Source organism: Schistocerca nitens, chromosome 2 (assembly GCF_023898315.1).
Source record: "Schistocerca nitens isolate TAMUIC-IGC-003100 chromosome 2, iqSchNite1.1, whole genome shotgun sequence".
NCBI lineage: Eukaryota > Metazoa > Arthropoda > Insecta > Orthoptera > Acrididae > Schistocerca > Schistocerca nitens.
The window spans coordinates 687,315,865-687,339,725 of NC_064615.1; the positions used below are offsets into that span (position 1 = coordinate 687,315,865).

Consider the following 23,861-nt stretch of genomic DNA (forward strand, 5'->3'; position numbering starts at 1 on the left):
TCACATTCATTACTATGGAAAAGCGAACTTTCTCTGTAACTATTATTCTGCCAACGGTTGTCGTACGGATGGTGTCTGTTTTGGTCACGATTTGTGTTGCGACAATAGCCTTGTCGTGTCCAGTTATTATTTCTTTCGTCGCGGAATTGTGACGGATGTGACCTGTAATAGTTGTGTTCCTGTTTTCGCGTTCCGCGATTTCCGCGATTGTCAGTGTCAATTTCCAGTTCTTGTAACAGTCCCTGAAAAGCTTCAATGTCGTCTTTGCAACGTCCTGCCAAAATAATATGTCGTAAATGTTCAGGCAGTTTGACTAAGCAAATGCGGATGAGTTCTGAGGGGCTGTATGGGTTTGAAAGATACTGATTCTTACGCAACATGTCTTCAAAATATTTGACAAGACTGGAAAATTCAGATTGTTCAAAGTGTTTCATCATCATGATGCTATGTTTTACTCGGTCTTGTGTAGCTTGAGACCAATATGCTGAGAGGAAGTCATGGTAAAATTCTCCTTCACTGTGACAATCGTGAATGACCGATCGCATTCTTACAGCTGGTTCATTCTCTAAATAGCCACACATAAATTCTAATCTGTGTTCTAACTACCAGTTGGGAGGAAAACAATGAGAGAATTGATGGAGCCATGCTTGTCGATGAATGTCGTTGCCAGAATTCTTAAATGTTTTGAATTTACGTGTAGTAATGAACAGCTTATAGTCAAAGTCATCATGTCGGCGAGTCGCATATCGGTCATTGTTACGTCGTTTCGGCGGTTCCATTTCAAAATTCGGTGCACCTTTCCAATTTCTTTCATAGTTTCCGAAATGCCCTGTGTTATTATTTTGTGGCTTTTCCGTATTTCTATGTCCCTCTTCCCGTATTGGGGCGCGAGTGTCCTCTGAAATACGTAATTCTTGCATTACCTGTGTCAACTGATCTTGTACTTTCCGGATTTCTCTTTGGTGTTGTGTATTTATTTGATTCTGATTTTGTTTGAATTTCCTAATTTGTTCGCACTCTTCTGTGTCATTAAAAACTACCGGTCTTGTGTCATTCAGATCATCATCTACCTTTGTAGATAAGTTAGTGAACTGATCCGAAAGTTCGGCTACTTTCTCCGATAGTGTACTTATTTCCTCAGTGTGTTTTTCTGAACCAAGTTTCAGAGTATTTACTGTGTCCTTTAAATTTTCCTGAATTTTTGCAAGTTGCGTAACCGAATCGGTAGATGCAACTGAGTCAATTTTAGCTTGCAAGGTGTCGTGATTTTCATGAACAATGGTTTGCAGTTCTTTCATGGCTGCTTCATGATTCTGTAATGCATTTTCATGCCGCGAAAAAATAGGTTGGAAATGCACACAAATTTGTGTTTTTACGTCATTACAGACTTTTTGACATTTCGATTCGATGTTATGTAACTCAGTAGTTAAGTCTTCACGTGTTTGTTCAAGCGTGTTCCACTGAGTCTAACTTTTGAAGCTTTTGTTCCATTGCGTCTAACTGTTGCTGCGTTTGTCTCTGGTGTTGTTCCATTGTGTCTAACTTTTGAAGCTTTTGCTGTGTTTGTCTTTGATTTTGTTCCATTGTGTCTAACTTTTGTAGCTTTTGTCCCATTTGTTGCATTGACTGTAATAACAATGCACTGGTGTCTGAAACATGTTCCTCAATGCTTTTCGGCAGTGAATTTGCACCGGCAACATTGACATTTTGACAAGCAGAAAATGTGTCTTGACTTATTTGAGAAAATGGTGAGGACCCAAAACCTGAATCTGCACTATTTGCAAGATTGTGTCCTGTCATTCCCGATTCCTGAGGCGAGCTGTTGCCGACCGATCGATCGATAATGCTTCCCTATTCACTATTTGTTTCACTGTCTACGCCATCGTTTGCCGCCCGCTCCATTTCCCTATGCACTATTACCAAATTACTACTTTGAATGTCTGTTACTTCATTACACAGTGGTGCTGATAAGCTACGCTCGTCGTCACTATTATTTCTCAGTTTACTTTGGAGCCTAGTGTTACGTTTTTCACACGCCATTATTGTCACAATATTTCACACGACAACACAGAAAAGCACAATTTGAAGAGCAAAAATAAGAGAACGCATTAACATAGCACTGAAAATAATATGTAGTTAATTGCAAGCGCAGCTGCGAAATACTTGCTGCAAATCTACGTGCATGCCACAACTGTTTTACTGTACAACAATGAAAAACTACAACTACAAAGGAAATTCTCTCTATAATTACGCGCTAGTAATAAACAAAAGCTACACTAATTACACAAACTACAAGAAAACATCAGAAGATTCCAGTGAGATATCCTCGGCTAAGGGTCGAGATATGAAACGTCCCCTTAGAACAATTATACATGACTGTGCTTAAACTGACACACAATATTTTTTAGCGCAACGCAATCTGACTTTCAAAAATCCCTACAAAAGAATGGCCCTGACTACCATTAACCTATACCTTTCACAAATCACTTACAAAAATCTTCGTTCCTCGAACTACTGCAATACAGCGAGCGCCTCTACTGCCAGCTAAATAAAAGATTCAAACTACTGAAGGCACTAACTACTGATAGGCATAGTTAGCAAATGAAAGATTTTAATAGAGAACAAACAATGTATTTACCTTAATAATGTTGAAAACTCATAATATACATAGCAGTTCATGACATCCAGTTTTAAAAATTTCAAAACTCCGCCATCTCTCTCCCCACATCCACCACTGCTGGCGGCTCACCTCCAACTGCGCAACGCTACGCGCTGTTAACATCCAGCTGCCGCTGCCCAACACTACAATGGCAGACAACAATGCAAACTAGCCACAGACTGCACACAGCACAGCCAGTGATTTTCGTACAGAGCGCTACGTAACGTTGCCAATAAGAAAACATAAACAGCCTACTTACAATGTCTAAGAAAAAACAAAAGGGAAAATATGTCATGGAAACAATAATACATTAAAAACTTCAAAATATGTTCATTGTTCACAATAGGACAGATAGTAGCTGATCTGCTGTCTCTCTCTACGTAATAAGCCTTTATCTGCTCCTCATTATTTCTCGAGAAAAGCAGCAAACGATTGACTGGCTAATTTTTGTTTTATTTGCCTAATTTATTTGACATTTTGATTCTGTGTAGGAGGGAGTCTTAAAATTTTTCAGTCTTTGTTTGATGTCTAAGTTTGTTGCCGGAAATCATAGCAACAAAAATGCCCGAAAGTGACTCATTTCAGAAACTGCTTATTTTCAGCCGTTTTAAGAGACAGGATAAACTGGAGATGAAAAACCGGTATAACTGAAAGCCGGTTGTTTCAGCTGTAACCGCCATCCCTACCAAACACTGGTAAAAAAATTGTTTCCATCATACCACTGGAATCACTTGTCTCTAGCTCTAGTACCGCCGTTATCGTATGCTGTACGCTGATCACCTAGCTAATACCAGGTATGTTCACCTTTGGCACGCATAACAGCGGCGACGCTTTGTGGCATGGAAGCAATGAGGCCTTGGTAGGTCGCCGGAGGCAACTGGCACCGCAACTGCACACACAACTCACTTAATTCCCGTAAATTCCGAACAGGAGGGCAATAAGCTCTGACGCCACGTTCAGTCACGTCTGGGACGTGTTCGAGATGGTTCAGATGTGGTGAGTTAGGGGACCAGTACATCATTGGAACTCTTCACTGTGTTCCTCGAACCACTTCATCACACTGCTGGCCTTGTGACATGGCGATTATCTTGTTGAAAAATACCACTCCCCTCGGTAAACATGATCGTCATGAAAGGGTGTACGTGATCTGCAACCAGTGTACGATACTCTTTAGCCATCACGGTGCCTAGCGCGAGCTCCACTGGACCAATGGATGCCCACGCGAATGTCCTCCAGAGCAGAATGGAGCCACCGACAGCTTCTCTCCATCCCGCAATATAGGTTTCAAGGAGCTGTTCTTCTGCAAGACGACGGATTCGTGCCCTCCCATTGGCATGGTGAGGAAGGTATCGGGATTCATCAGACCATGCAACGCTCTGCCATTGCTCCGACTTCCAGTGCCGACGGTCGTTTGCACATTTCAGTCTTAGTTCCGATGTAATGGTGTTAACGTTGGCACACGCGTGGGTCGTCGACTGCACAAGCCAATCTTTGGATTGTTCGGTGCAGTGCCTGTTCATACACACTTGTACTCTGCCCAGCATTAAAGTCTGATGTTAGTTCAGCGACAGTTCGTCGCCTGTCCTGTTCTACCCATCCGCCTAGCCTATGAGGTCCGATATCTGTACTAAGGGGTGGTCACTCAACCCCACGACGTCTGGACGTGGTTTCTCCTTGATTTCACCACGAGTTGAAGACACTCGCTTAAGCACTCCTCGACCACCCAACAAGTCGTGCAGTTTCCGAAATGCTCGCGCCGAGCTTCTGAGCCATCACAACCTGTCCTCGGTCAAACTCAGATACATTGCGCGGCTTCCCCATTCCACACACGGACAACGCGCGCACTAATACTACATGCACCGTGCGTACGTCTGATTGACAGTCATTCCTCACTAGGTGATGCTGCTATCGCCTGGACGATATATCAGTAGTAGGTCGGTGGTCATAATGTTGTAGCTTATTATTGTACGTCTCCGCTTACTAACAATTCTATTTTCTTTATTTCAAGGTCAACCAGTTCAACCAGCATGGAGAGCGCGGGGAAAAATCCCAGCGACGACGAATGTACACCACCGTGGCTGGACAAGGATTTCATTGGGAGGGCTCTGAAGAACGACGATCCTACCATCGACGCATCCAGTGTGGAGCTGATTTCTGTGCATACAGCAGGCGGCGGCTACCTCAGTGAGACCCTCCGGGTGGTCGCGCGATCAACTGGTGGCAGCGGAGCTGCTCGGGAGACGCCGCTGTTTGTGAAGGCTGCTCTGAAACCGACGGGTGTCGCACGCGATGTGACAGCGTTTGGAGTGTACGATAAGGAGGCGATCACTTACAGCCACTTTCTGCCTTCGTTGCACTCCGCTCTGAAGGAGGTCGAAGGCAGAAAGTTTCAGCCACTGGCGCCGAAACTGTACCTGCAAGGTTCGGAACCGCTGGTGTTCATGGTGCTAGAGGACCTGTCCGCCACAGGCTTCCGGCCGTGGCCGCAGGGAGACAACCTGGATCTGGCCGCTTGCACCACCGCCATCAGGGCCGTGGCTCGCATGCACGCCGCCTCTGTTTGCCTCCTCAGTCACGAGCGGTACTCGACAAAAGTCTTTCACCAGTCATTCGTATTCAACGAATTTGTGCTCCAGCGTCTCGATGAAGACGAGGCTGCCTTTAAGGAGGACTTGCGAATCTTGGACGAGAATCCGTGGTTCCGCAAGTATACGGACAAACTGCGCGCCTGCGCGAGGGTCCTGCTGCAGACACCTGTACTGAGGGTGAAGTACTGTGCCGTCGACTTCAAGGTCATGCTCCATGGAGACCTGCACAAAAACAACAAGATGTTCCGCACCGATGAGGACGGTTCGCAAGTCCGTTTGTACGATTTTCAGGTTAGTATAATTTGGATCCTGACTGACACGTATTTCACCTTCATTTTCTTTTCGGTATTTAGACAACTTATACCTCAGATGAGACATGGGCAGGCATTGGAGAACGCAGGCCTGATTCATATACTCTCTTAAGCTCGCAAGTCGCCTAGACACGTGACGCGACAGCAGTGGTCTTAGGGCAGGAAGTAAGAACTGTAGCATCCGTGAAATCTCCTTCTTTTTCTGTCTTGAATTCCTCTTAAAGTGTCATCCTAGCTTGTATAGGCGTTTGTATGTATGTAATGTATGTGATACATTCAGGGTACACTGAACGATTGATTGAAATAATTAAATTTTAGATTACTAAAGCTGTGTAATTGTAATGTCCTGCGATGTCTTGTTCCTGCTACTTCTACACTGATCAAAATCAATCTCGTAACTAAGTGAAATTATTCTCGTTAATTATCCAAAGTCCAGTATACGCTCGGCTTCAAGACTGCCTGTGTCGCAGTCATATGTTATTCGACACTTCCTTTGAGTTGTCAAGACTGTACGCTTAGTTGTTTAGGAAGGAGTTTGTAATGTCTGAAGATGGGTGTAATCCCGAAACGCGTAACATGTTCTAATAAAAGAGTCAATTGAACATCTCATGACTTTATTGCGGTTGTACAGCATTGGTTGCCAATTATTAACATAAAAATGATCGCAGGCCTCAGACGGGATTTTATATCCTGTATATCAAAGTCCAGACTAACGTAGCAAGACTGAATGGTTCTGTATTATAGCGTCAAAGTCTCGCAGAACATAAGCATTAATCGTTATGTCTTCGTTGAAACCCAGTGATACAGTGTTTTGAAACGAAATTGTAACTTGCCAGTAATAGTGAAACTGCAGCTATGGAAACTGGTCGAGCTCGTAATGAAGAAGCAACTGTTTTTAAATAGGAACTTATAAAGAATCCTCGGATGCTGATTCGATGCAGTTCTGTTCGCATTTGGTCATATAATGCGCACATTTAAAGCAGAATTATCCTCATTGCAGTAAAACATTTTCTGAATTTCGTTGAGCCATGCTTGCAGATTCACCAGCAAATATCACTAACCAAATGTTCGAAGTTCCTATACAGAAGCCTGGCACAAATTCACTTTCCACAAATTAACCTGCTGAAAATAATTAAGACTTATAGAATTACCGTTTAACATACGAGGCGTGTTTTTTAAGTAAGTACCGTTTTGAAATTAACGAAAGGCGTGCTAAAATATCTCAATAATTTTATTTTTACATGAAAGCCTGTACCTTAATGTACTATTCTACATAATTTCCGTCAATATTGAGGCGCTTGTCATAATGTTGTTCCAGTTTTGAATTCCCTCCTCATAGAAGCCTGCCGCCTGACTTGTTAACCACTGCATCACCACTGTTTTGACATCGTCATCGTCTTGAAGACGCTGACCGCCCAGGTGTTTCTTCAAGTGCAGGAACAGATGGTAGTCACTGGGCGCAACATCGCGGCTGTACGCAGGATGATCTAGAGTTTCCCATCGAAAAGATGTGATGAGATCTTTAGTCTGATTCGCCACATGCGGACGGGCATTATCTTGCAGCAAAACGATGCCCTTGCTCAACTTCCATGGACTGTTGGTTTGATTCTGGTGTGACGTACGCCACCCATGTTTCATCGCCCGGAACAATTTGGCTTAAGAAATCATCACCGTCGTTGTGGTACCGCTCAAGGAAAGTCAATGCACTGTCTAAACGTTTGGTTTTGTGCACATCCGTCAACATTTTCCCTACCCAACGTGCGCACAATTTTCGGTAATTCAAGTGCTCGGTCACAATGCCATACAAAACACTACGAGAAACATTAGGAAAGTCATCCCGCAAGGAGGAAATCGTAAAGCGTCTGTTTTCTCTCTCCTTGTTGTCCACTTCCTGCACCAAACTTTCATTAACGACCAAAGGACGCCCACTCCGTTGTTCATCATGCACATTTGTGCGGTCATCTTTAAATGATCTCACCCACTTTCTTACCATCCCATCACTCATAATATTTTCTCCGTAAACTGCACAGATCTCACGATGAATATCGATCGCTTTTAGGCCTTTAGCACTAAGAAATCTTATAACAGCCCGTACTTCACAGTCGGCGGGACTCACGATTACTCAGTACACAACGTAAACAAGGAAGAATCAGACTGTAATGGCGTCAGTGTGTAGATTAAGGCACAAGCTTTCATGTAAATATAAAATTATTGAGATATCTTAGCACGTCTTTTTCTAAATTTCAAAACGGTACTTACTTAAAAAACGCGCCTCGTATTAGTATATTCGTGCTGAAACTTACACTAATAGCTTCTTTTTAGCTTTTTCGATACTCGTCAGACACTTCAGTTCCAATCCATTTTACAACTGGAGTCCATCAACAGACATCAGGATCGTATACATAATCAAGCTAGCGTCTGTTGATAGTCCCCGTTGATTGTTAATTTTTTACATAAGTGATCCGTTGACCGCGAAGTAGCTATATGTCACGGAGTAAGCGCATTTCTCCTACAGGCGAAATGTGCTAAATCACTGCTTTTTATAAATTTTCACCATAGCAGCACCACAGCCATTGACCTGTCAGCTGATGGTCTCAGTATTAATACAATTAATGATAAATTATCGCGAATCCTGTTTCTCTCCATTCATCTCAGAGCGGCACCAGCAACCAACGACCCCAATTGCTTGCTGGGAGCACCCCAATCCCCACCCCACCCCAAACACACCACCATAGCAACCTCCACACCCCGCCCAACGTTACGCGATAAGTCACACAAATCTGAAGACTGTAAATTCAACTAAGTACTTAGGGATTACAATTACAAATAATCTAAATTGGAACGATCACATAGATAATATTGTGGGTAGAGCAAACCAAAGACTGCGATTCATTGGCAGAACACTTAGAAGGTGCAACAGGTTTACTAAAGAGACTGCTTACACCACGCTTGTCCGCCCTATTTTGGAGTACTGCTGTGCGGTGTGGGACCCGCATCAGGTGGGACTGACGGACGACATCGAAAAAGTACAAAGAAGTACAGCTCGTTTTGTATTATCGCAAAATAGGGGAGACAGTGTCACAGACATAACACGTGAATTGGAGTGGATATCATTAAAACAAAGGCGTTTTTCGTTGCGACGGGATCCTCTCATGAAATTTCAATCACCAGTTTTCTACTCCGATTGCGAAAACATTCTGTAGGCACCCATCTACATAGGGAGGAATGATCATCACGATAAAATAAGAGAAATCACGACTCGCACAGAAAAATTTAAGTGCTCGTTTTCCCACGTGCCGTTCGAGAGTGGAACGGTAGAGAGACAGCTTGAAGGTGGTTCATTGAACCCTCTGCCAGGCACTTTATTGTGAATAGCAGAGTAATCACGTAGATGTAGATGCAGTTGTATATGTAGGACACAAAACAACCCCCCCCCCCGCCGCCGCATCAGGGAGCCATCCTGGCACCTCCTTCCTGACACGTCATGCCCACAAATGATGCCTTCCTCAGAGCGCATTCATTTCATGTCCACGCTATCTTCAAATGTTTACTTTTATCTATGTGCATTGAACATTGTTTCCTTCCTTACGACGTCTTAAAGCCTTCTATTGCAAAATTCTGCTACGTAGCGCTCTCTTTCCCAATAATTCGTTCCGCTGGCCATATTGAAGTCAATCGCGGACCAGATGCCTCAAGCGGACCGTCCGTTGTCCACCCTTTTTTAAGATAGTTCTTGACCACAGATATTTTCTCACCCCACCATTCCTCACAAAAAGAACTTGCCGTTACCATCAGTTTCAATATGGCATAGATGCTTAGGATATTGAAACAAATTGTTTTCAGGGTTCTGTAACTTAGTCGGACTATTTAAGACCGCTTTTCCTCAGGAATGGATAGACGAATGAATTTATGTCACATACTGTGGTCGGCGGTCCCTTGGTGCTGCAAAAAAATTGAAGCTTCTAAGTCAATGCAATTAAAAGCTACAGTCTTTTATGTCACATATTTTGATACTCGCAAAGTCTCTCAACAAAGTCCGTGTGGTAACTTCCCCCTCACCTAGAAAAACATAATCTGAGGAAAAGCAAGGTATCAAAGTAAAAGTAAAGGAAAAAATCCGATGATTGTTAATTTGTAATTATATCACAGAGAAGAGCAACTTTATGCCATTTATTGTCCAACTGTCTGTCTTTTAAGGATGCTCGTTCTCAGCAAAAGGTGGACGTATAAAGTTGAAATTTTTTCACATACTAAAGTCTATGATCCTTTGGCGCTGTAAACTCTCTAAGCTTCTAAGTCAATGCAAACAAAAGAGACGGCCATTTATGTCACACATTTTGATATCTTGTCAGTACCGATATAGATAACAGGAAAAATCGTCAAAATTCTCGATTTACAGGATGGGTAAACTATCGATGTACATAAAACGATGCGGAACCTTGGATAAGCGAGTCTTACTCGCCCTTATTCGTATTTTTACGTAATAACATTAATTTGTGTAAATCAGTGATTAATACGTCGCCCAAGCATTGCATTAAAGAATTATTTTTTTCAGACAATTACTTCATTTGAAAAGAATTCGTCACAAAGTTGGTACAGCGTATCTGTCATACAATTCATATAAGATGTATAACAGCAAAAACTTTGACTTTGTTATTTCCGGAGCATAAAGTGAAAGCATGCGATCGCCATTATCAGTATTTCAGTTATAATTATAAATGTGCCAGAAAATCTAGAGACTATGGCTACACAAGTGTGAAAACGGAGAGAAATGCTGTTAGTTTTGGTCGTTTTCACCTACGCAAAACACTATTTATTACCTTTTATTCACCCAAACACCTATTGACAGCTATGTGTCATATTCTGCGGGTCAAATTTATTTCAAGGTATAATACAAAGTTTATGGGCTTTTATCTGTTGTAAGCCTAAAATTCATAGTGTCTACATATCATTTGGCTTGTTTCGATTGCCTGCCTCAAAATTACATTACTAGCGGAAATGCATTTTACACATCAACTTTTCGTCCTTTTTTTTAAAAAAAAATATGTCATCTGCAAATCATGAAGAAAATTTATGCATTTTTTAAGAATTTTTTCGTTGGTATTGGTTAAGTATGTTACATTACTTGCGTCTTGCATCGCATTCCATATATCTGGTGGGTATCTCTTTCTACTGCTGTTGTGTGGACTGTTCGCACGCCGTTATTTTATGTAGTTTCACTCTCACCTTTACTTCACACGTGTTTTCCACAAAGCAGGCTTTGAGCACATACTTTTGTCTCGATACCTACAGAGAGGTGTTACTGTCGCTGCTCGCTTGTTTATCGTTTACCTTAAGTTTAGTATGGCGCTAATTGTAAACGTCTCATGAGAACTATTTTGATGCCTCTGTAGGGGCATAGCCGGTCACTCCACCGACCCACCTCTCAAGTACGCAACTGATAAATACAGGGTGTTTCCGTAGTAGTGGTAGTAGCTTTATTCGTCTGTAGATCTATTTTTACAAGGATATAGGACATGTCGAAGTATTTACAAGCTTAGATCAACTTAAAAAAAGCTAATTCGTATACACATACATTTACAGACTTCTAGTTATAGACAATCATTAGATTTACTCCCCAGAAAGAAGAAGGAGTGTTAGTATTGGAAAATGCATAGATTAGGCGTAAGTTTTTCTAGAAAAGGAAAAAAACATAGTGTGAAGGTGTTATGTGGAATTTTGGATGTTTTATAATCATTATTATTATTTATTTGTGTAACATTTTTTTACCAAACCCCTACTCTGTTTTATCTAAGCAATCCTTCAATGTCTAAAATGTATTGCATAACAGGTACTTTTTAGCTGCATTTTTAAATAAGTGTATTTTTGCAATTTCTTTTATCTCTTGTGGTAATTTATTGTATAGTTTTATAGCTTGGTAGAAAATTCTGTATTGTTTTATGTTTATTTTTTATTGTCAAATGTAAGTTGAGTCTACCTCTTGTTCCATGGTCATGGACAGAACTGTTTGTGCAGTAATTCCAATGTTATTTTTAATGTGTACAACTGACTGGCAAATGTCTTCACATGGGGCAGTTAAAATCCCCAATGTTTTGAACAGATATTTACAATGAGCTCGACTAGTACTTTTGGTTATTATTCTTATGGCTCTTTACTGGAGTTTGAAAATTTTGTTCATATTTTGTGCATTTGTTCCCCAAAAAAGAATACCATAGCTAATAATTGAGTGTACATATGAATAGTATGTAACTAAAAGACACTGCATTCTACACACTGGTGATAGGATTCTCAGGGCATAACATGCTGATGACATTCTGTTTGCAAGTACCTTTGCGTGTTCAGTCTCTTTCAACTGAGAATCAATATTCATTCCTAGAAATTTTGTATTTGTTACACAGTCTATAGAGGTGCCATCTACATTTAATACACTTTCCCTCTTGAGACAGAAATTCATGTCATTACTTTTCTTTATGTTCAATGTCACTTTATTGCTTATTGACCAATTGTAAACTTCTTTGAGAGTTTTATTTGCTTTCTCTGCAAGGAGTTCTCTTGTTTTCTCAGTGACTGTAATATTGCTGTCATCAGCGAACAGAATTTTTTCACCATGAGTGACACTACAGGGAAAATCATTAATGTATATCAGGAATAGTATTGGTCCTAATATACTACTACCTTGCAGAACCCCTATATTAATGAATTTTGGTTCTGATAAGTGTTTTACTAAATATGTAGGTCTATTTGAAGCATGTGTTATCCCTACTCTTTGCACACTATCTGTTAGATATGAATGAAACCAATCATTAGCTGCCCCTCTTATTCCTCATGCTCCTAAATATATTTAATAGAATCTTGTGGTCAACTGTATCAAAGGCCTTAGAAAGATCCAAATACATGACTGTGACACACTCATCTTTATCAAGAGAATCATGTACAACCTTTGTGAATTCTACTACAGCTGACTCTGTATTTTTGCCACTTTGGAAACCAAACTGTGATTTGCTTAAAAGATTGTATTTATTCATTAATCTGTCTTCCATAATTGCTTGTATTATTTTTGAGAATGGTGACAGCAGGGAAATAGGCCAGTAATTTTCTATGTCTTCTGCATTACCTTCCTTAGGCAAAGGTACAACTCTTGCCTGTTTTAACTGCTCTGGAAAAGTCCCTGATGTGAGGGATTCATTTATTTTATTTGTTAACGGGCCCTGTATAATCCTTATGCATTGTTTCAGTACACACATTGGTACTTCATCTAAGCCTACTGACATTTTATCTTTTAGTTTATAACTGTTTTATTGACTTCATTCTCTGTGGTTGGCAGTAACATCATCGTATTTAGGGAAACATTATTGATAGGTTTTGGGGAACATTTCTGTAACTTCTCCACAATACTTGAAAAATGCTCATTTACATAGTTTACTAAATGTTGTGGATCATTTATTACCTTATCCCCCTCCCTTGGCAGTATGTTATTCTGCATTTCTTTGCCTCTCCCCATTTCCTTTTTTATAATATCCCAGATTGCTTTGCTTTTATTCTCTGCATTATATGTTATTTTGTCATTAAATGACTTCGTGGCAGCAATCAGTACCTTCGTATAGATTTTTTTGTATCTATGATAAAAATTTAAGAATTCTGGATCTTTGTGACTCCTTTTCATGGAACTGAGGTATTTAAGTGTTTGGGAGGCGTTCTTAATACCTGCTGTTGTCCATTTGTTTTTGTGAGATGTTGATACAGGCATGCATACATTTGGAAATGCCTTTTAAAAGTTCAACCTTAATAATGTGGAGAATTTAGAGAGTTTCATATTCACAAAGGTTTCTTTATACACTTCATCCCAGCTTTCTTTAGCTAGTTCCTTTGATGGATGTCGTTTGCAGGCTTGTAGTTTAGGGCATAATTCGATGCCTGATTTTATTGTTATTTGACACAGGTGGTCTGATAGCCCGAGATCTTTCACAGCTACATTTTTCCCTGTCTATATTTGTAGCCACATGGTCGATTACTGATGCAGTCATTGTTGTAACCCTTGTTGCACTATTGACCAATAGGAACATGCCAAAACTTTGAGGGATATTTATGAAGGTGCTGCTGGATTCATTTATGATACTAGTGCTGATGTTAATGTCCCCACAAAGAATTATTTTGACATTTGTACTTGATACTTTATGTAGAACTTCTGTTAATTTATTGAAAAAAGTGTCGACACTACTACTGGGAGATCTATACACACATAAAATGATTAATTTCTTGATGATATCAAGCCCTTTTAATTCAATAGCTGATATTTCAAAGTGTTTGTCTTCACTTGATGTACTGAGGTCATGTCTTCATTTGAACTGTGTTCCTTTTTGATATAAATGCATGATTCTCCACCCCTTGAAGCGGTTCTGCAGTAAGAGTTTGCCCTTTCATACGATGATAACATTACGTGTTGGATTTCTGTCTCTCTACACCCATGCTCAGTAACACAAACTACTGTGCAATTCAAAGATTGGAGCTCAACTTCTAATAGTTGTATTTTATTTATTTTTGATTGGCTATTTTGATAGGGGTTTGTTAAGTCTGTGACATGCCCCATGTTACTCTTTCCAACTGTTTGTATTTCTTTGTGACATCTGGCATGTGTGATATTTGGAGTGTTAAAATCTGTCTTGTGAGTGACTGATTCAGTATTTTTTAAAGTGCTGGAGATATTATTTAGGTAGGGGAACCTGTTGTCTGGATTTATCCTAAAAAATACTTACTTTTCCTACCCATGACAACAAGTATTTAACCATGTATGGCCCGAGATCCACCCCCTATACTTTCATAAATCAGCTGTACCAATCTTCCCTTCGCAGTCCTGTTTGTGTGTAGGCAATGCCTAGTGAAACTCCGTCTGTTGATAGTCCCGATGGGCACCAGAGAAACATGAGCAAAGCTGGCTGTGCTCAGAGCCATCCCTCACTCCTAGATTCGTCACACAGCTCCATCAAGGTGTGATCAATCATGACGCTGAAACAGCTCAACAAGTGTACGTTGGTGCCATGAGTCAGGAAAGCTATCTTGTCCAGGTCACCACCTATGTCATATACCCCATCCCTGTCCAAACTGTTTCTTGCCCAACCCACTATCACTACATGGTCCTCTTTTGTAGCATCCATACATAAAGACCCTAAGTCATCTATCACGTGACTTAGCCCCGCATTTGGCTTGAAGATACTGGTGGACTGGTACGCTACCCCTAAACTTTCCTGTAACTGAGGGCCTACACCTCGCTCATGGCTACTACCTACCAGCAGCACTTTCTTCTCCCTAACACTTTGTACACTCCTAGGCTTCTTGGCCTCGGTTGAAGTGTGCTGCACATTTTATTTTCCTTGTTCTACCTGAGGCTGTTCTCCATCTAACTCTGGCTGTGGTAGATACCTGTTTTTGGTGTTCACTATAAAACTGTCATATCGCGTTCTCTTTCTTCCTATCCTCCTACCAGCTGCCAGTTCCCAACCACCATCCTCCCCTCTAAAACCCCTTGATCCTTATCCGTTCCTTCCTGCATCCTCCAACTGTACCTGAAGGGCAGAGATTTTCCTTTACTGTTCCCCAATCAAAATGTTCCTACTGCATGCTCTGCAGTTCCAGGAGAGAGCCTCTTCTGTTACACCAACAGTCTCCCCACTGCATCCCCCAGTGAAACTATTTCCTACAAGATACGCAAAAAATCCCTCTACTCACTACCCTGTAACAGCTCCCATATTTCTCACTCGTGGTCAGTTTCGAAAGAACAATTAAGTTTAAAGAATGTTTTAAATTTGTCAAGGAAGCAAGATTAGGGGGTATGTAAACAAAAAACGACACAGAGGTTTTATGTGCGGTTGTTGTTTTTGTACTGATTTATAGATACAATGACAGAATAATAAATCAGTAATTACTTTGCTGTGGTCAGGTTTTTAAACTTTTATAACTTGGACAATTTAAGCCTAGATTGCATCCATCTAACTAGTAAACAATACGAAATGTGTTAGTTAAATACAATTTAGAAACTTTCATTACTTTTTTGCGACAATAGACACAGATTAAACTAGTACCTGTCTTTCTTTAACGAATTTTCACTATCAAGAAAACTTAAATAGAATTTTTTGTGTTTATGACACGCAAAATTTTGGGTTATGTCACGACTATCGGGACTTCACATAACGAGAAGTTTTTTCAAGAACAAGGTCTGCTGGGACGCTAATACTAAGTTATGCGACAAGAACGGCCATTACAGCACGTATAAGAAACAAACAGAATTTAAATTTGACACTATTTCCTCTTAAATAAGTTCTTTTAACGGACGAAGAAAATACCTGTGATCTCACTCGACGGCCATCTGGAGCACTCCTCTAAACAATTTGAGATAGGGAACCTGGCCTCCGAGAAGCCAGCTTAATGAGATAACACAAATAACCTCACATTACTGTATACTTTTTTTTTACAATAGTTAACTGCAAATATCATCACTAACACAATGAACGCACCATTTGTACTTTTCTTACGAAATCGGCTGAAAATGACTCCCATAAACCTCAAAGCAAACAGAAACTGGCGAACAAGATTCTGACACAACCTGACAAATATCCCTGGTTTGTTTCGAATCACATCACAGGCAGCTACAATTCTGATAGCTAATTATATCTCCGTATCCACTGGGTTCCCATACATAAGTGACTTTAGATACCCGCATTGGAAATAATCAAGAGGATTCAGGTCAGGTGACCTCGCAGGCCATTGGACAGGACCTCCTCTTCCAGTCCAGAGAGCAGGAAATACTGTACCGGTGCTGTTCCATCGTATTGTACTGTACGTCTATGAATAACTGAGTAATGACTGGGTCTGTCGTCCACTCATAGAACTTTGTGTCGTGGGACAATGTAAATACGAAACAACAGAGCCGCCTTATGGATAAGTAAAGTAAACAAAACCGGCATCATGGATTCCTGGTCCTTGCAGGAAATAAAGAATGTGCATGTATATAAACAGCACAGTACGTGTAAACTTGTATGCATGTTAGTTGTAAATAAGCTGGAAAACAGTAATGCTAGACATAGCGGTAGACAAGCTTACTTCCATATCTCATTAAGCTGGCTTCTCCGGCCCCAGGTTCCCTATCTCAGTTTGTTCAGTGGAGGATGTGTTATTACATTTCTGCACGCTCTTACGGAAACACCCTGTAGAGTTGTCCGCAGTTTTCGAGACCCTTATTTTTCCGCAGTGGTTAAACACTGGACTCGCATTCGGGAGGACGACGGTTCAATCCCGCGTCCGGCCATCCTGATTTAGGTTTTCCGTGATATCCCTAAATCGCTCCAGGCAAATGCCGGGATGGTTCCTTTGAAAGGGCACGACCAACTTCCTTCCCCATCCTTCCTAATCCGATGAGACCGATGACCTTGCTGTTGGTCTCCTTCCCCAAACAACTCAACTAACCTTAGTTTTCATGTTACGTTACATGCCATTAAGTTGACTAAGTTTTGGAGACTGACGTGTGTAAAAGTATAAAGAATTTCAGCAAATTGTTATTTGGATGTTCGTAACCCATGACTGTCCTCTTGGAACTGCACCTGTACCCGGCAAGAAAGCAGCTACTGAGGAAATTTTTATCAACAGAGCTTAGCCAACAAGACCATGAGTACGCTTCCTGGTCACAAGACTGTTCGCCATTATCCTGGCTTAAATCGAAAAGTTGTCGACGTCTGTGATTTGCTGTCTCGTAAGGCAAAAATCTTGGTTTCGAATCCCGTCTCCTGTATGGAAGTTGGAGACAAATGTGCCATTTCTCTGTGTACTTTCTACATAATCAAAGCTGTTCCGGCAACTGCCGAGTTGACCACTGGATTCAACGGGAGGCGGACCCGCCGGTGGAAAAGGATTTGGTGAGTGTTATGATCTGAGTAGAGAAGCAGTAACACCATACTGAGTCGTCAAGAGAACTCAGTGATTTCGAGCGTGGGCTAGTCACTGGATGTCACCTGGGTAAGAAAATCCATCAGCTCCGGTTCAACCCTTCTAAAGTTTTCCAAGTCACTTTTAGTGATGTGATTGTGAAGTGGCTAAACCAGCTAGACCAACGTCAGGCGAACCTCATATATTGACGGACAGGGACCGTCGAGCATTGTGGGGAGAGGACGTAAGAAATCGCATGAAATCAGTGGAAGGGGAAAGCAGCGTTGCTCACGTCCGTAGGTTTAATCTTAAAATACCCTACACGTGCCTCCTGGGTGGTGCTAGTTGAGCAACAGTGATTACATGCAGCTAGATTATCCATAGGATTTCCTGGCAATGACATATCAACTAAATAGCAGAAACAGTTCTTTTCAGAGCCCATTAACAAGAAACATTGGACCAACTATGAGACTCCTTCAACTTAATATCGCAGGCATTAGCAGGGCAAAAATGTTACTACCTGTCAAAATTTTGCTGGACAACTACATCGATGTCGTCACCATTCAGGAAACTCGCGTTTCCAGAGAAGAAATATCCCGAAGCCGAGATCGAATTCCTGGTATTCTGCACTTGAGGTAACTTACCACTAGGTGTATGTAATTGCTACGTATTTCCGTAAGAACATAAACGAAGCTTCACTGCATTCTGTAAGTGTAGAGGCAGATATACATACAGTTGTCATACAATTGCACGGAATTACTATTACAAATGTTTACAAACCACCCGAAACAACGTGGCCCGATTTTGTCCTACTCACGGCAGAACATCCTGATTTTTACATAGGAGACTTCAATAGTCACCACGAACTTTGGAAGTACTCTCAAAATGATGAAAATGGGAGCATTCTTGCAGAATGGATAGAAGAGAATAATCTTCATTTAGTGTTTGATGTCATAGATCAAGACACTTTCAGGTCACCTGCTTGGGACAAGGATTCGAATCCTGACTTATGCTTTGCTGGCTGCAAACGAAAGTGACTTTCCCATCAAATCCGCAAGAAAAGTGATTGATGCCTTTACTCGCAGCCAACACAGACCTGTAATAATACAAACTGATTGCCGGTTTCTCTCATACGGTCAACCCTGCATGCTCGATGGAATTTCCAGAAAGCTGACTGGACGAAGTTTTCAATAGAACTGGGTAAGACCATTCGTTGGATGCTTCCATCACATAAGAACTATCAACGCTTCATTGGTGCAGTAACAGCAACAGCTAAAAAGTGTATGCCAAGAGGATACAGAAAATAATATGTTCCAGGATAGAATGATGAAAGTGAAACACTGTACCAAAGCTTCCAGCAAATTGGAGACCCAGAGATAGCTACGGAACTATTGTCCAGCTTGGACATGTCTCGGAGGCATAAATGGGTAGAAACAGTCGAGCAGGAAAGCATGGCGTCTTCTGAGAAGACTGGAGAGAAGTCGACCAGCTTGCAGAAAAAATTCTGAAGTAACACCAGACCAAATTGGTTCCCGCGTCATTACTAGCTCAAGAGTGCCTCCCGACAAGAAACATACAAGACATATCAGACGACAGCTTTATGACCTGAAAAAGATGGCATCTTTCTCATCTGAGTATGCCCATCCCCACATAGTTCCAGACATTGACTCTGGACTGAAGGACCTCAAACCTCTTAGGGCGCCTGGATTCGATGGTATCCATCCAGAATTCCTGATCCATATGGGAAGAAAAGAAATGGCTGGCAGAATTCTTCACTGACATCTTGCTGACTGGTCAACTTCGATTGGAGTTTAAAAAGGCGAAGATAATGTCTGTTGTGAAACCTGGAAAACCTACCAATATGGTAGAAAGCTATCGCCCCATTGCCCTACTTAGCTGCTGCTACAAGCTTTTTGAAAGGTTAGTATATAACAGAATAAGTAGCGCTCTCCTAGAGAATGTTCCAGTTGATCAGGTATGCTTCAGACCAGGACGTAGCTGCTGCTATCAAGGATTGTCTCTCACATCCTTCATAGAGTCAGGATACCAAATGAAACAGAAAACATCTGTGGCGTTTGTTGATTTAACTGCCGCCTTCGAAGGGAAGGCCTCATCTACAAGTTTGTCCGCATCATACCCTGCACAACAATGGCTCGACTGATTAACAGCATGCCAAGCGATCGGAAGTTCCAGGTAATCACTGGAAGCAACATAAGTAAGGAGACGAAGCTAAACAAACGATTGCCCCAAGGATCAGTTTCTCACCATTACTGTTCAATCTATATCTATCTGACCTACCTGACACTTCGTCCAGAAAATTCTGCTATGCTGATGACCTGGCGCTATCTGTACAACACCAAGAGATGAAGGTAACAGAAGAGATTCTAACCAATGTCCTGTCTGTATTAGGCAATTACTTCAAAATGTAGATGTTCTAACCCAGTGTGAGTAAAACAGAAGTGTGTTACTTCCATTTAAATAATCGGTTGGCGAACATAAAACTGGAATTAAGTTTCAGAGGCAGAATTCTTCGTCATTATTGGAACCCGAAATATCTTGGTGTCATCCTGGACCGTACACTATGCTTCAAACAACACCTTCTTAACTCAGCTTAAAAGTTAAGGACTCGAAACAACTTCCTCCATAAGCTATGCGGAACTACCTGGGGATCTTCAGCAACCACCATGCGATCTTCAGCTCTGGGCTTGATGTACTCAATTGCTGAGTATTGTGCACCTGTTCGGTTGAACAGACATCATACAAGGCTTGTTGACACCCAGCTGAATACGGCAATGCGCATAATATCTGGCGCAATCAGATCTACTCCAGTTTATTGGTTTCCACTGTTAACCAGTATAATGCCTCCTGATCTAAGCAGATGTACTGCCCTTATAAGGGAATTTCACAAGATCTTCAGGAATTCTAACCTATCTGTGCACAGCGACCTGCCACTTTTAAATCGTAAGAGACTGAAATCACGCCATCCGACTCTGTGCGATGCTGCTGACATGGTTGCTAAGGATTTCAAACCCCTTGAATAACGGAAAGGTTGGTGGGAAGCAGTGACAGATGAGCGGCTGCATAACATTTTCTCAGGTGCTAAACTTCCAAGTGGATTCGACCTACCATGCAAGACCTGGGCTGCTATCAACAAAATCCGTACCGGCTGTGGCCAATGAAGGGATGCTCTCTTTATGTGGAAGAAGCTGCCTGATCCAGTATGTGACTTCTGGGCTCCATACCACACTGTTCACCACATTGTCAGTGAATGCAGGATTCGAGCCTATGACGGTGCCCAAGAGGACTTCCTGCTAACAACTCCAGATGTAGTGTGCTGGACTGAAGGATTGGATATTCAGTTGTAAAACCAATCTTAAGTTTCCTGTGTGTAAATATGTACATACGTATATGTAATTTAATTTTATAATATGTCTGTATTAGCCATACTCTCAATAATAAAATAATAGACTGATTCACTCGTGAGTTCCAGATTGCTATCAGCAATCCAACTAAGCACAAAGACACTGCGTCGGGAGATCAAATGAATGGGATACAACGGTCAAGCAGCTACCTATAAGCCGCACGTTTTCGTGGTCAGTGCTGCTCGACGCATGTGGAGCTGTAAAGTGCGGCGCCGCTGGACAGTCGGTGACAGGAAACGAGTGACTTTGAATGTGAATCACGCTGCGCCCGACTTCACTCTGTGGCAGTCTGATAGACAGATTTGTGTTTGGGAAATTCCTGGTGAAAGTTACCTCACGTAATATGTAGCGCCAACTAAGAAATTTGGAGGAAACGGTGTTACGGTATGGCGATGTGATCGGGTAGTTGTGCCCTTATTGTGCCTGGAAAACGCTAAATGCCGAAGGGTATGAAAATGTGTTAAAGCACTGTTGTAAGACGTCGTGGTCTCCTGACCTTGACTGCTTACATATTCCGCCTTCACAATCATATTCCGCACATCAAGACGCTTCATTCGAACCCAAATGCGCTAAGATAAAGTCAGTGTTGTACGAATTCATGTAAACAATATTCAAATAACAAGTAAATCGCAAATGCGCACCGTGGTTGAAATACTCGAGGCTCGCGTACACACACACATTCAAGACATGATGGTCACAAAAGCTTTTAGTTCGGGAGAGGCAAACCGCATGCCAGGAGGCCAGTCCCTTCAGAGGACGAGTCAACCTATCTACTTTGACGGGCCACCGCCCGTAGAGCAGACAGCGTTTGCCTGAGTGAAAGAGAGAGCGACCCCGTGTTTGGCTTAAAAGCAAATTCCGCTACATTGTATGGGAGCGCCCAACCTACTCATTCTTTACAAACGTAGCACACAGTTTCAGAGGTTTTCACAGGGAGACAGCAAACGCCAAATGCCGATTCTACAGATTTCCGGATTGGTCACCTTAAATGAAACGTCATTCTCCCGTTTTAGAAGAGCAATGCTGATTGGCAGACGATACTCTTGATGCCTTGAGTTGAAGGAGTAATGGAAGAGACCGAAAGATAGACCCCTTCACGTCTGGCATGGAGAGAGGCCATTCTGTTGTCGCTCCTGCAGCAGGAACACGTAACGAGAGGGTGTGCGCTCGTACATGTACTCAAAGAACAAGGAACAAGTCTCTCCTCAGCACTTCACTGGGAGAGCACCTCTGTCAAGAGCGAATCAGAGTGCGACTCTATATTGAGTCCTTGCGATTAAGCGTTGTTCACTGTGTTGGCTGCCACACTTTTTGTGCGGTGTGAACGGACAGAGTTATTAAACGCCTGTGAGTGAATTTTCGAGTGGCATCGCGGTGGACTGGTTATCTGACCAGTGTACCACGCCAATAGTTAGACTATTGGAGTCCTTCATCAAGGCGTAGGGAGAGTTTGATTGGCGAAGGTCAATCCAGATAGAACGAGCGACACAGACAGCAGTCATTGCAGCTTACGGTATTGTGCACTACAGCACTTGCAAGCCCCATATTTCCTCCACAACAGTACACATCACTGCATTTCACATGTGACAGCCTCGACCATACCTAGCAACATTCAAACGGATAATTATTCAAGTTGAGTATGTGCGGATCTCAGCCATTCTGCCAAGTCAATAACAATCTTAAACTTTGTATAGAAATTTCATTAGCGAATCCTATCCTTAAGAGGTAACTTCACATTGTGAAAAGAACCCGGAAATAACTTGTTCAGTTCATAACTAAAAGTGCCACTGTGATTTCTCAGAATTTTTGCAAAAAGAAATAATAATTTTCGTTAATTTCAAGTTTTTTTTTACACTAACTAGCACTACTCCAGTACCCAAGTATCCCACCAGTTACGTAAGAAATTTTGTGAATTTTTGTGTCATTTCCTTACAGCAGACGACTCCAGAAGATATTTATTGCTGAAAGTTTTTCAGACATTTCTCTTTAGAACGTTAGGAGCGTCTGTTTGACTTCTGTAGTAGTGTGGGGGTGGAAATTGCATCTTGCAGGAGCCACAGGGTAAAGGGTACATATCAGATTAATCCGTTGTGCAGAATGACAGAATAGCACCCACACACTCACAGAAAATGGCGACCCTGCAAGGACAGGTAAAATAGGTAAGCTACCAGGGCAGGAAAGCATCAGGATAGTTAGGTACGGCAGGTCGCAACAGTAGCACTTTGAAGAACTTTCTTTCTTTCATGTATCAACCCTCCCATTACCAAGCATTTTCACACATCTAAGGAGGGTATTTGGACTACCACAAAAGAGTTTTGAGTTTTATTGTAATATTTGTTCTCAGATTTCGTTATTTCCATTGAATGGATTTATTTAGTATTAATAAAGAGCTTTTCAGGTTATTAGAAGTATTTAATCAGAACACAGATACAAAATACAAAAAAAATTTTATATCTTTCACTAAAATCAGTACGCAACGAACAGAAAGTTAATAATCTATGTACTGTGGTCACTGCAGTAAAATAACACAAGATTTTTTTCAACTTTTCAGTCAAGTACATTTTTGCACTGCATGCACTTCACAGAACAGTTTCTTCTCTGTGTATATTACGAACAGGTTTCTTGCACATTACACAACAGAATCTTGTTTTCCGATCTTCGTTTCTCTTGCAATCTTGACATCGTTGTGGCACCGGTAACTTGGAACATTGGGTCTGGATCACTGCTGTAGGAATTGCAATACCACAAGCTTTCAGTGCATCTTGTACATCTTTATGAAGACCGTTGATATTTTTGGCTCTTTCTTCCATGTTGTTTTGCTGAGTCCAAATGCCAGTTCAGTCGTGAAGAGTTTACGTCGGCTTCGGTTATTCTTCTGCCAATCAGGAAATCTTTGAGTGTACAGAATATATGCATTCATTGCTACAATATCTATAAATTCCATGAGGATTCTTAGTGGCCTCTGCCT

General features: G+C 41.5%; 1 protein-coding gene across 1 annotated transcript in view; it reads left to right on the top strand.

The window, feature by feature from the left end:
- Positions 1–23,861, top strand: part of LOC126234562 (uncharacterized) — a 67,459-nt gene that overhangs the window by 13,330 nt on the left and 30,268 nt on the right. Inside the window, exon 2 of the mRNA XM_049943265.1 lies at positions 4,668–5,538. Coding sequence (XP_049799222.1) covers positions 4,687–5,538 — 852 coding nt within the window. The 5' untranslated portion in view covers positions 4,668–4,686. The remainder of the gene's footprint in view (positions 1–4,667; positions 5,539–23,861) is intronic.